The 15930-nt window shown below is 50.4% G+C and overlaps 4 protein-coding genes across 4 annotated transcripts; 2 read left to right on the forward strand and 2 right to left on the reverse strand.

Moving 5' to 3' along the window:
• The first annotated feature begins 946 nt into the window (after positions 1-946).
• BJX68DRAFT_26188 (DUF1708 domain-containing protein) lies at positions 947-4966 on the forward strand. The gene is made up of 4 exons (XM_071044302.1): positions 947-1326; positions 1410-1567; positions 1639-1732; positions 1786-4966. The coding sequence occupies exons 1-4, from the start codon at positions 1137-1139 to the stop codon at positions 4344-4346; spliced, it is 3003 nt and encodes a 1000-aa protein (XP_070892324.1). The 5' UTR covers positions 947-1136; the 3' UTR covers positions 4347-4966.
• Positions 4967-5452: 486 nt separating this feature from the next.
• Positions 5453-8444, reverse strand: BJX68DRAFT_250112 (putative sucrose transporter). The gene is made up of 8 exons (XM_071042208.1): positions 7856-8444; positions 7746-7771; positions 7428-7672; positions 7300-7366; positions 7171-7242; positions 6929-7118; positions 6763-6878; positions 5453-6708 (listed from the first exon to the last, which is right to left on the reverse strand). Exons 1-8 carry the CDS (start codon positions 7972-7974, stop codon positions 5813-5815), a joined length of 1731 nt encoding a protein of 576 aa, XP_070892325.1. The 5' UTR covers positions 7975-8444; the 3' UTR covers positions 5453-5812.
• On the reverse strand, positions 8425-11678 carry BJX68DRAFT_250125 (glucose-6-phosphate dehydrogenase). Its single transcript, XM_071042209.1, has 9 exons — positions 11001-11678; positions 10619-10691; positions 10535-10555; positions 10118-10462; positions 9862-10059; positions 9718-9802; positions 9381-9665; positions 8958-9329; positions 8425-8900 (listed from the first exon to the last, which is right to left on the reverse strand). The coding sequence occupies exons 1-9, from the start codon at positions 11036-11038 to the stop codon at positions 8788-8790; spliced, it is 1530 nt and encodes a 509-aa protein (XP_070892326.1). The 5' UTR covers positions 11039-11678; the 3' UTR covers positions 8425-8787.
• A 2175-nt stretch (positions 11679-13853) lies between these two features.
• BJX68DRAFT_273273 (60S ribosomal protein eL33) lies at positions 13854-14331 on the forward strand (the record flags this gene model as incomplete). Its single annotated transcript, XM_071047415.1, has 3 exons — positions 13854-13930; positions 13999-14141; positions 14234-14331. 3 exons carry the CDS (start codon positions 13854-13856, stop codon positions 14329-14331), a joined length of 318 nt encoding a protein of 105 aa, XP_070892327.1.
• Positions 14332-15930: the final 1599 nt, after the last annotated feature.

The raw sequence follows: 15930 nt of genomic DNA on the forward strand, positions 1-15930 counted from the left end.
TCTGATCTCACGAGCTATCCCGTGATGAGCAGCTTGGTCTACGCTGGGGCTAGATCGTGGCCTCCTATTCGGCATAGCGTGACGGACCTGCCCCTTTGATTGGGCGGAGCCCCCCTGATCAGACTGCAATTTCAATTTTCAACATCTGGAGCTGGCAAGAACTGGCAAAGGCTGAACAATCTGGAAGATAGAAAGCAAATAGGAAATGTCGTCCTTTGGGTGGTAGGCCAGTAATCCTCCGGCCTGTTGTGCCAGCTGTGCCAGCCTATCGACTGAAGAAAGCTGCACCCCTGCTTGACAGCGCAGCAATTGACAGGTTGAAACATGGTTGGCTGTTTTGCTTCATTAAGCGTGGGTTGCGGCGACAAATGGGAGCTGAGCTTCAGCACCATTCTCCCCGCGTAAAACCAGGACAAGGCCGTTGATTGAAGTATCCCCAGCCGATCGGGAGTCTCACAATGCCGGCTGTGATAGTAGTCAATGACAAGTAGATGGCAGAGCCTGCTGATTTGTCCAGAGGAACTGATAATTGATCGCTCTGGAGCCTGGCGGGGGAAAGAACCATGGCTCCAGGAGTCTGTATTTTGCGGCATACTAAATTTCACCCCTGAAACGAGTAGATCCTCATCATCATCCATTATCAACACCCTCTCTTCTTCGTCCCTCTTCTTCGATTTGACTTCATTTCTTCTTCTTCCTCGTTTTTTCCCTTTCCTCCCCACGTACCACGATCTAGCTGTGGCTCCGCTCGTCATCCGGCTTGCTGCACGCTAGACGTGTTGTGCTGCAGGCGATCCTTAGGCACACCCCCGTTGGCCTTTGCTTTTTTCCCGTTATTTTTTTCCCATCGTTTATTTGACTTAATTATCTCCCTCCGCCTCAATTCCTCCCATCGCTTCGAACTGCGCGACCTATATCTCGCCTTTGTGATCATATACCGTTCGATTTTCCTGATACACTACCCTACCCCTGCCCACGGCTCCGTCATCGCGCGACCCTGAACCACTTTCCCGCTTACTTGCTCCAATCTGGAAAATCAATAATTCGGCCGTTGGGCATCATCGACGACCATTCCGCTGTCTTGGTGTTGGCCGCGTCTCTCGGCGGAAGAAAAACCAGAGAGCTCAGAACATAAAATGTCTTTCTTTTCTCGCGTTTTCCGGAGCAAGGACTCCAATGCCGCCAAAAAGGGCTCCAAATCCCCTGCGGCAGCAAGCACAGTGCCTGCGAAGCCCGCATGGACCGATGCCTGGCAACGAACAGAAATCGCACCAGAAGAAGTCCAGCAGCTTCTGAGGGCTTGTACCCAGGAGTTTAAGGCACGAGGTATGTCAATTCCACCTGCCCTTGAACGCGGACCAAAGTTCCTTGCTTCGTATGCTGATCCTTTCCTCCTTGTTACATGACAGCTCTCCAAACTCCGTTCATGCTACTGCCATTCCGCCCGAGCTCCGATACTGTTACTGCTCGTACTTTTATACGTAATTATTTTAGCCAGTCTATGAAACGGGGATCGCCTTTTGCTGGAGATGAATTGGCGCAAGAATTGCGACTTACGGACCCGATGGTGAGCTCCAATATCCGTATCCCCGATACTTCTCCAGGCCACAGTTCTCACTCGGCTTGCGCATTTGATAGGTCTTGTGCAGCATAATGAAATGGTGCTGGAGTAGACTCCCTGGAGGAGTCGTGACCTGGGAAGCTTACGAGTTGTTCAAAGTTGGCGAACAAGGTACGTTGTCTAAGTTTTGGCTATGATGTGCCCGAGGACCAACACCAATATAGACTCGCAATTTGCGCGCGATGCATTTTCGACCTTCATCCCTATCAGCGTAGATTCGGACGCGCGAACAAAGATCATCTTCGATTTCTTCGACCTTCTCACTGCCATTGCAGCGCATGGCAAGTCCAACGGTCTAGGAGGCCGGAAGCTCTCTAGGTATGCTGGATGGTGGGCGTTTGAACATACCGATACTGGAAACGGGTTCGAAGCCGCCTACAAAAACTGGGCAAGCGCTGCGGACGCAACGAGCCATTTGTTCTTTGCGTATCTACGATCGCTTTCGCCTGACACTCCCCGTGGCCTGAGTGGTATCTCAGCCCTACCTATCGCGTTGCAGACCCTGGTTCAAGCGACAGAATACCCACCTGAGACACCCACGCTTCTTCAAGTATCTACCACGAAAGTTGTCATGATAGTTGACACGGTTTCTCCCACACCCTTCGCCCTGCTGCGCCGCGCAAAGAACTTCGAGTACAGGGATAGCGATCACCATCTGCAAGAATTCGCCGGCTACGAAGATCCACTCAAGGCCCTCACTGATGAATGTTTGCGAGTTCTAAAATGTATCTCTTCTACCAACCAGTCTAATGCGGTTTCTGAGCCATCTGCGTCCAATCGCGATGCGTCGTGGTCTCGATTTGAGGATCTTGGGTTCGGAGGCGCGCTGGACGCTACGCTTGAAGAAAGCAGTAGCATCTCGACTTCAGCCCCGAAAGACTTTGGAGGCAGTCTGAGGTCAGTGCCTCATTCTGGTGGAGGTGACCTTGGTCGTCCGACAACCCCATCTTGGGCAGATTTTATGTCGTCGGGTTTTAGCGGCGACGACAGCGCTTCTTTCAAGGCCCCAGTTGCTCCTCTATTGCTTCCGCCTGACAAGGTTCTACCTCCGATCGCTGCCGTCCGCGGCCAAAGCTCCCAATCCCACAAACGTGGTCTGAACGGTCTGAACGACGAAACATCCATAGATCCGGGCGAATTGGCGAGTATTGCCAATCTCGAACTAGATGACTCTTTCTGGTGGGTTTGGATCAGCAGTTTGGCCGGTGAAGAACCTGCTGCTCGTAAAGCGGTTTTCGGACGATGTGCTTTGCTGGAAACAGTTATCAGAAACGCAAAATGGTTAGTGCTGGAGGAGCAGGTCAAGGGTGCAGCGCCTGAGCCTGAGCCAGGTGCATACATTGTCGAAAAGAAGAGGTTTTTTGGCTTTTCCACCCGACGAAACAAGCTAGGTCGTCGCAAGTCTTCGGCCAAGAAAATCAACTCCGTGGAGGACTCGTACAAGCGGCCGAACAACCAAGCGCCGCATAGCAAAGCCAGTATTGCTCCGGACCAACATGCCCGTATTCAAGCTGCCGCGGCTGCACTGCAGAGAAAACACCGGGAGGAGCAGGAGCTTGCTAATGGCACGAAGTCCAATGCGGCACAAGATTCATCCTACTCAACGAAGACCAACTCTATAATGACACTGCAGCCATCAATTCTGAACGAAGCATCCCAGGCCATGAAGTGGGCTAGTAACTACGACAAGCACGCTGTCAGAGCTGCCTATCTGAAAGACAGTCGTGCTGGCACTGGTGCTGTGACCGATGAGCAGAAGGAACAGCCAACTCCCTCGATTACAGCCAGTACAAAACAGCCACCGGCTGCTCCGCCAAAGGACACTACTCCCGCTGAGACTACGACAGCGCCAAATGTAACCCAGAAAAACGCCGACGAAGCGAAAGTCAGTACCAAGCCTGCAGCGAAAGCGACTATGGCGCCCCCTCCCAAGGATTCCGTAGACGCGGACGTACCTCACAAACTCAAGAAGAAACCAGCTAACACAGGATTCAAGAACATGTTTGGAGCCAGCAAGAAGAAGGAACCCGAAGCAAAGCCGCCCACCAAACCAACCCCAGCAGAGGGCTCGGCCGTCGCTGCTGCTCGTGCCGCGCTAGAGGGCAAGGCAAAAGCATCGCAGGGCAACGGACCCGCCACTCTGAGGAAAAAGCCGGCTCCTGTAGCAGCCCCTGTGAAACCCACCAAGGCGGATACAAAGGTCGCACCGGAACCACCCGCTGTTGTAGCACCACCGGCCCAACCCAGTGCACCTGAAGCTCCGGCCCCACCAGCTCCTGCTCCCCAGGTCATGACTGATAAACCCAAGATCCGCCGTGAGGCTGAGTATGATGCACTTTCCCGTGTGGATACAAACGAACAAGTAGCGGCGGACCGCGAATTCTCCCGATTTGACCAGGGGCCCCTCTTGGACCAGCCGGCATTTGCTCCTGAGGATTCGCCCACCCAGGAGACGCTGCCCGAGAACGCAAAGATTGAGCCCGTCTCTCCCCCCAGCTCTCCTCCACGCGGCGCCAACAACACATCCCAGGATCGATGGGCCCAGATTCGGAAAAATGCAGCGGAACGGGTTGCGCAGGCCGAAGTGCGGACAAGTACTGCTGATGATGATGGCGGCAACACCAGTGAAGAAGAGAGTAAGACTAACCTACCGGTACCCATTTCGATTATAGTTCTGACTTTCTGTGCCAGGCTTCGAAACACGTGCTGCCCGCATCAAGGCTAGGGTGGCCGAGTTGACCGGCAACATGCAAGCTGCCAACCGCCCTTGAGGATAGACACCGGGTACTACCTCTCTTTCTTGTTTATCTTCCGCTCATCTTGATACCTATACACGTCGAGTCCTGCGTCTATTCCCCTTCTTGAATAGCTATATTCCCCACCGATGTTGACCTAATCACCTTTCTTGAGATAAACCATCTCATGGCCCCTGCCTCCCCTGTCCCGAAGCTGCAACGCAACGCAAGACAGACGAACGCCGTGACGCCATGTTCTTTACGATTGTTTTGAAAGCCTTGTAATCATTACCCATTTCTCTCTTCGTGGCCGCTGCTTCAGGCCCTTTGTCCCAGCGCTCTGTCACTGAACCTCCCTTTGCTTTTCCTCCCTCTGGAGACTGTTATATTCCCCATCTTGTCTTTGTATTAGTCGAACTTGATTTGATCTATACATGCTTTCCTTGACTGGTTTCATATCTATCTGTCTATTTATATCCTATATCGATATGCCTGAGCTCTGACCACACTCTCGCTAAGCATGTATCTCTCTGCCTATCCTGTCTTCAGCTCTGTCTTCCCCATCTATCTATCTAGTAAAGGAACAAAAAGTGAATAAATGATCATCAGCCAAAAGCTACAGTGCACGTACCATATAGACCTAAATAAAACCATAATCGTGTTCTAAATCGGCAGGAGCACCGTCATCCCTGCGAAAGGCAAGTGCGACCCAGCACCTCAAATACTCATCGCTCCTTCCTACCAAATGGGTACAGCCGCTCCTTCCTCAAATAGCAGTAAGAGTAATATTCACCCGACGAGACAAGTGCGACGGACGAGTGGTCCATATCGCCTTCTCTTTGCGGTTCATGTCAGGCAACCGCTCCTTCCTACATGGGTTGCGGCGAAATCCGCGAGAAAGGTGTAACCATGGAAGGAGTGGTTGATCTTTCCTGATGTGTAGCCGCACGCTGTACTTCAGGCTGTCGTGCGCTTCAATAGTGGTCTATTGAGCTTTCTGTTTCTACTCAGTGTAATAATATGACGACTTCGTTGTATGATCAATGTATGACTAACTAACAAGTAGTATACACTACGATATAGTTTATAATTTACAGTTCATTATATTAGGACATTAGGTCTAGCTAAGTAAGTCGATTAGTCGCACCATCGTATCAATGCAGTGAGCGTACGTGCTTACGCAGCGCTGCCAAGATCTCCATAACAAATTATGGATGTCCGAAAAGTAGACGTATATGAATGCTAATATGGACATGCTCTATGATGCGAAAATCATATCCAGGGTATCGAAGTATAAACGTAATCCGGAGTTTGCCCAAGCGGACTGAAGGGTATATATGTATAACATCCTTACTTCTTTCGTTCCGTCATCCATTCTAGTCTCGTCTAGAATGATTTGGAGGAGGGAAACAAGAGCAAAGAGTGGTGCGGAATATAAACTGAAAATCTATGACAATCATAGGACGAAGCGCAGCCTCCTCGTAGCCTCAACAGCAACAAGAGCACTGATTGCGCCAATAAACAGACAGATCGAGATTGCGTTCGGCGTGGTCTTGTCGAGATCCAAGAACGTCGAGTCCGAGGCCGAATCATCGCGCTTCGTACTTTCCGGCTCGAGAATGCTGAAGATGATCCAGCTGATGAATGTGCCAACAAATTGAGGAAGAGTTGTGTAGACGTTGAGGACACCGAGGTAGATACCCGCTAGCTCGCCTGTGGAGGGTATATTCGACATCCCATCTTCTGTGTCGCTGTCGCTGTCTGGATCATGGTGGTTTAAGCGGAGGACGTCCATTTCGGAGTCAGTGGCGTTCAGGTCGTTGTTGTAAGCATTTGAGCGGATAGTAGTGGAGGTGATCATCGTTACGCCGGAAAGGCGCGATGCTTGGACGGGATTCATGGCAAGGCGGTTGATTTCAACGCCCATGAAGGCGAAAGGAGCCCAACTGCTGACGGCCCAGGGGATGCCACAGATGGCGACAAGAAAGGTTGCGAATGCGCGGGAACGGGCTAGAGGCGCGAAGATCATGGTGGCGGCAAAGACGATGTGGGAAATGAGCCAAGTCGTTTGGAGGTCCGGGCGTATTTTCGTGATTTTGCTGAGGAAGGCTGCTAGGCCGGGAGGAGGACGAGGTGTGAATCGAGGGCGTTTTGTATCTGGTGGTTGGACACAAAATGGGAGAAGTATAGAGCTAATGAATGTGATGGACGAGAAAACAACTAGCGAAAGACTACCGACACGGCCGACTTCTCCGAGCATGTCCGCGGGACGAGCTGCTTCTTTGGAGACTTCGTACCGGAAGTAGGTCTCACCAACCCATGTCGTGGAATAGAAGAGAAACGGAAACCAGCCTAGTAAGATGTTAGATTATTTGCAGCTCCGGAAGTCAAGACTGAGCAAATTACCAATCCACGCCCAAAACTGAGCCCAGCAAATGGCTTGGATTCGTGGGGGCAGGTCCATAGTGGTTTTGAGCAACTGTGACAGCACTTGGAAAGCTCCAGCCTTTTCGTCGGAATCTCTGCCGCCAAGTCAGTTGAATTTTGGTGGAAGGATACAACATCATCTCACCTAGGTGTAATCAGGACTCTCTCTTTCACAGAGTACGATGTTACTGTTACTGCCACCAGGAGAGCTAGCGCAGCAATAACCGTCATTTGCTTGAATTGAGTGTCGCCAATGGAGGTACCAAAGACGCTGACAGTGTCAATGGACCCAATCACATATCCAATTAACTGGCCAACAGCCGACATCCTAGTAGCTTTAGGATTTTAGCTTGTCTCCCTCATAGCGCAATGCTAATAGCGACTCACCCCAGGCTGACCCAGCTTGCTGTGAAGGAATGGGCAATGTATCGACAATCAAGCTGCGCGCACACGCCTGGACTATACCAAAGTCAGACCAAAATTACCTGGAAGTCATTGGTGTTCGAGAGTACCCACCGACATTGATGGCAAAGTCCACGGCGTAAATGCTGAGTACAGCAAGAGCAATTGTCACCCTCGGAACCTAGGGCAAGAGGAGCAAATCAGTCAAGGCCCAGAAAAACACCATAGCTAACCAGCAATACCTTCTCTGTATCCGTAACGAACATATTAACGATCTCCGTTGTCCACCCTAGCACTATCAGGCACAGTGTGACGACAAACGAGCCCGCGATCATAAACGGCCTTCGTCGTCCCCATTTCGACCGAGACCTATCGGCGATGACTCCAATAAGAGGTTGTATTATGAGACCCGAGAGAGGTCCAGCAATCCAGACGAGGGACGTTCGCGATTTAGTTAGCCCCAACTGGAGGAGGTACGGTGTGCAGTCTGTCGGAGAGGAAGGCAGGTGATTAGATGAATGAATCGCAGGAAGGGTTCGTTGCAAAGTGCTTGTCCTTACAGGTCATCTCAATGCCCCAGGTAAATCTATTTCAAACAGCAAGAGAGTTAGTCAATTGTCTAGTCCGATGGAGAAACAATACAGGTGGGTACAGGGTAATCGATACATACTGGAGTCCCAGCAAACTAAATGTCAAAAGGGCCATCCGCATCGACTCCGTCCGGCCCTTGATCGAGGGTGAGCCCACCCATCTTGCAGCGTGTGGCATTCCTAGCGTGGTGTTCTGCATATACCAGGTTCCAGATCTCAGTCTTCCATGAGCGGGCGAGGTGCACTGGTCGCGTGCCTGCGATTTCCGCAGCACAGGAGGGGATGCACCCGTTGTCGCTCGTCTATCAATTAGCAGGCGACAACAACGCGGTGCCGGGCCGATGGTGACCGATTGAGATTCTGCGGAATTGCGATTCGAACGGTTGTCGCACGTTTGGAGAGCTTTAAAGGGGATAAAAATAGTAGTGACAAGAATGTGGGTTGAGATCAAGGCGCGCACGGGCGTTTCGGGGAAATTGCGAATCCAGGGGGGTGGATTCTAGATTCGACTACAGTAGAACAAACAATTCGTACGGTACAGCGGATGGGAGAGTGAGATCTCAAGAAGAAGTGAGAGGGCGTAAGGAGCTATAAATATAAGAGAAAAGCCTGGCAAGAAGAAAAAGCATCAGCCAAAGAATCCTGGCTGGTCCCTGAGCTGTTGTTGGCTGCATGCGGGCCGACTCAGTTATTTTTTTCCAGTTCTGGGCTCATGGCAGACCCACCGCAATAAAAGAACAAGCCCGAGCCTCACCCACGCCCGATGTGGATCAGCGCTCGAGAGAATATATGGGACTTGTTGCATCTTACAAGACTTGCGTAGTATATAGCAGAACTTTCTCGACTGCCGCTCAATTCCATCATGCAGGACTGGCTAGATTCCAGATCATGCCATCTCCATATACATTCATTTCAACATTATGCACTTATTTTCCATGTAAAAGATACAGACGCCGTAAATCCCAGACGCTCTTGTCCTTGTTAATCCGTAAACCTTTTATATCTAATACACCTACAGCCGGTTGGGCGTGGTGTTTGTCAAGGGCCACTGGTAGCCTGCAGCATCGCTGAATTTGTAGCCGAACGACGCGGTGAAGTCATCGAGAACAGCAGGTCCCCGGGAGCCTATACATTTTGTTAGTCATGTAGATTGATAATAACAAGACTACGCGTTGTGCTTACCATAGGGGTATTCCATAGGAATAATCTCCTTGTTGTCGTCGAGGTAGTGGAGCAGAGGGGTGAACATCTTCCAGCTAGCGTCGAGCTCATCGTCACGGACAAAGTTGGAGTGGTCACCCTTCAGGGCATCCAGGATCAGGGACTCGTAGGCCTCAGGGATCTTGAGGTCGGAGAAGCGGCGACGGTAGGTGAGATCCAGCTCAGTGACAACAGTCTGCATGGAGAGTCCGGGGAGCTTCGAGTTCATCTTGATGTAAACCGACTCGTTGGGCTGAACTCGGATAACGAGTTCGTTGCGAGGAATGTCCTTGAAGATGCCCGAGGTAACATCGCGGAACTGAATACGAATTTCGGTCTTCTGCTCGTTCAAGGCTGGTACTAGTAAGCATCTCATCGTTTGTGAACTCGGTCAGACACGCATACCTTTGCCGGCCTTCAAGATGAAAGGAACGCCATCCCATCGTTCGTTCTTGATGAAAGCAACCATGGCGCAGAACGTGGGGCAGCGGGAGTCCTGAGGAACGGTATCGTCCTCCTTGTACGCAGGCTTGCTGCCGTCCAAGGATCTGCCGTACTGACCGATAATGACGTTCTTGGGTTCGATAGGGTCCATAGCGCGGAGAACTCGCACCTTCTCATCACGGATGTCTTCGGCGGAGAAAGAGATGGGACGTTCCATAGCGAGTAATGTCAGGACTTGCAAAAGGTCTATATTGACGGATTAGCATGTAGTTTGACCTGCCCAATTCTAGAAACATACGGTTTTGCATAACGTCACGGATGATACCGAATTCGTCAAAGTAACCTCCACGCCCTTCCGTGCCGAAAGGCTCCTTGAATGTGATCTATTGTAATCATAGTCAGTCCCTATCCATGTTGATACATAACGTATATCTGGGTATACCTGAACGTTGTCGATGTGGTGACGGTTCCAGGTAGCATTGAAGAACTCGTTGCCAAAGCGCATAATCAAAATGTTCTTAACCATCTCCTTGCCAAGGTAGTGATCGATACGGAAGATCTCCTCCTCCTTCCAGTTGGGCTCGAGAGCCTTCTGGAGGTCGCGGGAGCTCTGAAGGTCCTTTCCGAAAGGCTTCTCGACCTGTTTAACGGAGAACCGGTTAGGAACTGTTCTCTATCAAAAGAGTATCGCAACTCACGATGATACGAGCAATGCCATTCTTGGGGTAGCAGTTGCGCTTTAATTGATCTGACACTGTGATGAAGACGCTAGGGGGAAGCGCCATGTAGAAGATTCTGTTCTGTTCCTTGTGACCCGACTCGATCTCTTCGAGGTGCTTTGTGAGGTTGATGAAGGACTCGTCCTGGTCATATTGACCGCTAACGTAGGTGCAAAGCTCGCAGAAGCTGTTTAGCTGCTCTTCAATCTCCTTCGTCGGGGTCTTGATATATGAGCGCACTCGTCGGAGGTATTCATTGTGGTCCATCTGTGTTCGGGCATATCCGACGATCTTGATTCCTTTGGGAAGGAACTTGTTGCGGAACTGTGGAAATGGTTAATCAGGGTACCCGCCGGGAATCGTAGAGAAGAGTAGCTATGGTCGGCAAAAACGTACGAGGCCAAAAAGAGCGGGGAACTATCGTCAGAGGTTAGTTTTGGACGACCTTATTTTCAAAAGAGCCATGCCGGGGATACATACAGTCTTCTTCTTTGCCAGATCACCAGAGGCACCTAGTACGACAATGACGGTGTCATCTTTCAATTCGACCGTGCTGCGTGGGGAATCCATATTAGCAAGGGAATGGCAGGGATGAAATGACCAGGGTGTGTGCTGTCGATCAGAAAAGAGCCAGTAGCGTGATTGGAAACAGCGTCACGATAGAAGAAATAAAAGGGCCAGAAGCAGTCAATTAACTTGTTGACGCTCCGCCTGTGTACAGATTGACTTGGGAAGTGCGTGTAACGCAACACTAAAATGAAGACGGCTCTTTTTGACTTTTGGTGAGGGCGGACGGCGGGCACGGAGCACGGAGGGGTGGCGGTGATGTCAGAGACGCTACCGCGCAGAACAGTGTACTCACCTGGAATGTTCCTCAGTGCGAGCTATCGTGGCGGACATCTTGTCGGGGTGGATATGTCCGAGCAGACACTAATTGTTGAAGGAAAGGAAGGCTGAAGGGGAGTGAGGCCGAGATTTATAGTGTCGAGGGTTAGGAGAAGCTCGAGGAGGGGGAGGAGAGAGGTTGGTTGGAAAATTCCCCAACCGTCAAGTCCCGGCGGAGCAGAGTACCTTTTAAAACGCTGTGAGGGCTTCTGCGAGCTACGGAGTTGCGGCGACTGCTTGATTGCTTGCTTGCTAGAATTTATGGGCTTTATGACTCTAGAGGTGGGGCGCCAGTGGCCGGGCTGGTGTCTTCCACTCTGATGATGAATGCTGCTTGACATCGCATCGAGGTGATGCCGAAGCTCCCGTGGGAGGAAGGGTGAACAACGGCTCCTGGTATTTCTGTCTCTGCGCATTTGTGAAGCTGATTGCCCATTATCTAATTGATTATCATAACATGACCGAGATCTTGCAACGAGTTGTCGAAAGCCCAGGTTTCTGCGCGCGCCTTTACTCACTGTTTGCAGCCATGACACTGGGTTTATATCATAGCTCCATCAACTCCCCCTCCCACAACCTAACTAACTATAGTAGAGAGCTACCGTCGTTATTTTTTCACCCTTCGTAGCTCGGGGATGTGGTATCCTCCGGCGTCGTACTAATCTAGTATCCTCCATGATTATTCTGCCTTACAAATCGATTTATCCGAGCCCAGAAAGCCAAGTTGTCTGAAATCTCAACCAACAAAGCTCCACCAGAGCCCATCCAGTAACTAGTTCAACCATGGGCGGATGACCCTCCTCCCTTCGCATCAATTCCGTTAAATCCATCTCGCAATCTAACTCATCGACCCCGCGCGAGCTGTTTCGGTCATCTTACTTCTGACCTTTGATCTGACAGGATGACTTTTATACGCCCGAAAAAACAAACTACAACTTTCCACCTTGGTGTGAGCGCCATCTTCCCCTCTTTTACACTTGCCAATATCAAAATCCCAGCGCGCCATGTCTATGTCCGCGGCACGAGGCCCGTTCGCTGGTTCTTATGAAATACTCTGAGAAATCACAATGTCTCCACGGAGCTTCTCTTGCAGTTTGATACCCTGGGATTATTGCGATACCGCCAGTTATCGCTCGTGTTCCCGAACCTGTACCACCGCTGTTATTGGCCGAACCACGTGTAAGCATGTCGCGTCTATATCTCGACGGTGGCAGCAGTTACCTCTTATAGTCAACTAACAACATGCCCCGGAGTTACGCGGTTCCAAGCCGAGCTGACATCCAAACATTGGACTTGAGGCATCGCAGCTCTGAAGCCCTTGGTGTTGAATAATAGGGAACTCAACATGATAAACCAGCACCAAATATAGTGATTTTCAACATTGAACACCATCCCAAGGAACCACTAACTGCAGGATGCATACTCCGTATGGATCTGCCGCTGCGTGGAGATTGATCAGCAGATTTGTCATATAGACTGATAGAACGACACGGATTCTATTTTCCCGTTGACTTATCCGTGATCACTTGTGACCACTATCTACTGATCAGACCGGGGCAGCTCTTTGTGCCGGCAGCCAACTCCGGACTTAAGATCCAGAACTCCAGGGTTGATTAGAAGTTGATCTCCGAGTTTGACGTTGCGTTGACAAGGTTACACAAAGAAACCGAGCCGCCGTATATCGGCACTTTGATCACCTTGCTCTGTTGCATAGGATAAGCCTAACTCTACAACAGCAGATCGATGTGGAAATACATGCTTCACGGGGAAAGAACAAAGCATTCAGGGTCGGTTGCCGAATCCATGTGGGGCGAGACCTTTCCAAATGAGTGCTTCGGTCTGATCCTTTGAGCATGTCTGCGGCGTGCTCTCGTTGATCTCGGTTTTTTTTCCAGAACGAAGAACGGGGAGAGATTGTGATGGCTTGCTCCACAGGTGCCGCGATAGCGGTAAAGTTTCCGCCGTCGCAGTCACCGTAGTATAAGTCTACTCCTGCCATCCAGGTACACGGATTAATGGATCTCAGTGCGAGCAAAGGAGGGTTTCTGAGCAGCCGGGAACTACAGCAAACTGCATGGGAATGGTACCTTGCTCCCCGGTTGAAAGAGTGACCTGTTTTGTCAGCTGAAGAGCCCAGGAGCTCCTCGGACTACAGTAGCCCGACGGCAAAATGGTGACATGGTGGGGTTGAAGCTACAATTCCAGAACATCAAGAAGAACGAAGCCCTTGATTATCTCGGATGAAGGAAAAGTAGATTCTCCGATATTGCTGCTGGTCATGTGGCTTACCGCCCAGCAGAAAAATAAAGTGTCGATGTGGTCAGTGTGGTTTGCCGTATTAGAAAGCCCTACTGCTCGCTAAGAGCCGAAATCGGATTAGCGCAACCGCTCTCACACTGCGGGATTTCGTTGTGATTCACACCATTGTGCGGTCTCCAACCGAAGCGACGACAACCACGACAACCCGACGACGACTTCTGCGGGTCATTTTGACAACCTTCGACTTGCTTGTGTTTCGGCTCAGAATACCCTCATAATGCCTTCCGAACACGGTCACAGACGTGAGTACGCCCTTTTGAGTTTGGGAAGACGCCCCCCGGAGATGGACAGATTTGGAAGCGATGGGGGTCGATATACGCGGAAGAAATGAACTTTCGAAACGAGATGCTAACATGAAATGATTTCGCAATCTAGTTTACGTTAAGTAAGTTCCGCTCACTTCATCGCGTCGTTGCGCCTCTGCCGAAAACGAGATTGGATTACGGAAACCCTTTTCGAGTCGAAATTGCGGACGAAGCATTGGATATATCATCATGGATATTGGACAGGAATGTTAATATGCGTGTTCTTTAGGGGTCGCCACCTGAGCTACCAGCGCTCAAAGCGTGCTGTCAACCCGAACACAAGGTACCGATCCGAATCTCTCGATACGTCGAATATGTGGGAAGAACAGGGGTTTCTGACGAAGTTCACAGTCTGATCAAGATCGACGGTGTTGACAACACTGAGGCCGCCAACTTCTACCTCGGAAAGAAGGTCGCTTTCGTCTACCGGGCCAAGCGTGAGGTCCGTGGTTCCAACATCCGGGTCATCTGGGGCAAGGTCACCCGCTCTCACGGTACGTTAATCTCGGTCGTCTCAATGGCATCGGCGCTCGCAGCAGGAAGAGCCAAGTACGGGAAGAACTCGCAAACTGACAAGACCTTCCAGGTAACTCCGGCGTTGTCCGTGCTCAGTTCCGCCACAACCTCCCTCCCAAGTCCTTCGGTGCCACAGTCCGCGTCATGCTCTACCCCTCCAACATCTAAACGACCAGTTTGTTTGTTGTTTCTTCGCACACATTCGCAGCACAATACCGAAACCCTTGCGCAGACGAACAGGCAAAGGCGTACACGGGATGAGCCGAAGGTTGAGATGGAGTTAGCAGGTTGATAATGATCGTGGGAGAGGCAGGGCCGATCAGCCCTACGAATCAAAAATAAAAAGATAAAATGGGATTCTCTTGTCTACCTTCCAAATCACGGTTTCTGGTCCATTTTCCGATAGACAATTTCAAACGGCATGCCTCGATATTTTGTCCATGATACTTTGTCTTGACGACATGGCTGCAACCCTCTGTATATGATACTCATGAACAACCCAATGCAGACACCATTTCAATCAAGCGCTTCGATTCGAGTTCAGTCCATAACATCGTCATCGTCCGACCTGCATTCTCCGCACCTCTGTCTTTCGATTGCCAATGCACCAATCGCGCCTCATTCTTGATATCTGATACCCAGAGTCGCCGTGTCAACCCGATCCACACGTCATTTATGTGCTGTATTGGAACCATATAAGATATCTGCCTGTAATCCGCCCAAGCCCTCTGCCATTCAAGCATAAAGTAGACGCGAGGTCAAATCTCGAAGCTTTGCCTACTTGCAGGTGAAGGCCCAGGACCCTTGATCAGCATTGCCACAATATGGACGCCGTAGAACTCCTGCGACGCAAATTCCCGCCGCGTTCGTAGCTCCAACGTAATATCTGCAAGAAACGGCATCTTTACAACAAAACAGCCAATAAGCGCGTAATGGTGTAGATAATAAATGTGTACAACACTTACTAGCATAGTATGTTATGAATAGTGAACTTCTAGCGCGACCAAAACAAGGTCAGCTTTTGAGACAATTGGTATATATATTTGAACTTTGGACTTGCTCTGGGCATTCTCATATGATGCAGACAGTCAGGCATGAATGCATTGATGTTATATATCAGGGCTGTCTTGGGAATGTTGCCGGGTCAACTGGTCTAACCCATGTATTTACATTAAGCGAGGCTGGATCACATCTTTGCCCACTGCTCAGGTATACTCTTACCATTGGGGTTGCCCCGTAGCACCTTTACCTCCATCGCGATATGACGTGGAAGGATCACTCACAAGATTTCCTGGTCCATGTAGCTTCTTCGTTCAAACATAGTTGATACTGATAATGGGCGCTATGCATCGCGCTGTAGAAAGACCAAGAGCGCATGGTGGTCTTACGGTGTTCTCATGGGTGGGGTCCGGTGCGTAAGCGTATATAGTGTAGGTCCCCATGGCACCCCAGGGACAGTTGCTACCTAACTTAGTGCTTGAACCCGTGTTGGCTCATCAATACTGTCGGTTCGCGGTTCTTTGGCGGGATTGTTGAGGTGTATCCCATCCGTGGCGTGGTTTAGTACGTGGACTGGAATCTAACCGTATACCAACCGTAGGCGCCATATCGATAAAGTCGAGATGACTTGAAAGGTTATCATCAAAAGGCGGGCATTGAAAGGTATTTTCGACGGTCACATATTTGAGCATAGGCGAATGTATAGGAACTGGTAGCAAAGGGGATCTTAAGTTTGCTTGAGGCAGGACGGCCAGGATACAGTACCGA

The sequence above is a fragment of the Aspergillus pseudodeflectus genome (assembly GCF_044049435.1).
Source record: "Aspergillus pseudodeflectus strain CBS 756.74 chromosome Unknown BJX68scaffold_105, whole genome shotgun sequence".
Lineage (NCBI taxonomy): Eukaryota > Fungi > Ascomycota > Eurotiomycetes > Eurotiales > Aspergillaceae > Aspergillus > Aspergillus pseudodeflectus.

Bases quoted from the DNA above. Each gene is read 5' to 3' on its own strand.
- BJX68DRAFT_26188 (XM_071044302.1), top strand. From the start codon at position 1,137: ATGTCTTTCTTTTCTCGCGTTTTCCGGAGCAAGGACTCCAATGCCGCC. The intron at 1,568-1,638 runs GTGAGCTCCAAT...CGCATTTGATAG, and splicing joins TGCGACTTACGGACCCGATG to GTCTTGTGCAGCATAATGAA. The intron at 1,733-1,785 runs GTACGTTGTCTA...ACACCAATATAG, and splicing joins GTTCAAAGTTGGCGAACAAG to ACTCGCAATTTGCGCGCGAT.
- BJX68DRAFT_250112 (XM_071042208.1), bottom strand. From the start codon at position 7,974: ATGCAGAACACCACGCTAGGAATGCCACACGCTGCAAGATGGGTGGGC. The intron at 7,367-7,427 runs GTATTGCTGGTT...CTCTTGCCCTAG, and splicing joins TCGTTACGGATACAGAGAAG to GTTCCGAGGGTGACAATTGC. The intron at 6,709-6,762 runs GTAATTTGCTCA...ACATCTTACTAG, and splicing joins TCAGTTTTGGGCGTGGATTG to GCTGGTTTCCGTTTCTCTTC.
- BJX68DRAFT_250125 (XM_071042209.1), bottom strand. From the start codon at position 11,038: ATGTCCGCCACGATAGCTCGCACTGAGGAACATTCCAG. The intron at 9,666-9,717 runs GTATGTTTCTAG...CCGTCAATATAG, and splicing joins CCGTGACGTTATGCAAAACC to ACCTTTTGCAAGTCCTGACA. The intron at 8,901-8,957 runs GTAAGCACAACG...CAAAATGTATAG, and splicing joins TCCTATGGAATACCCCTATG to GCTCCCGGGGACCTGCTGTT.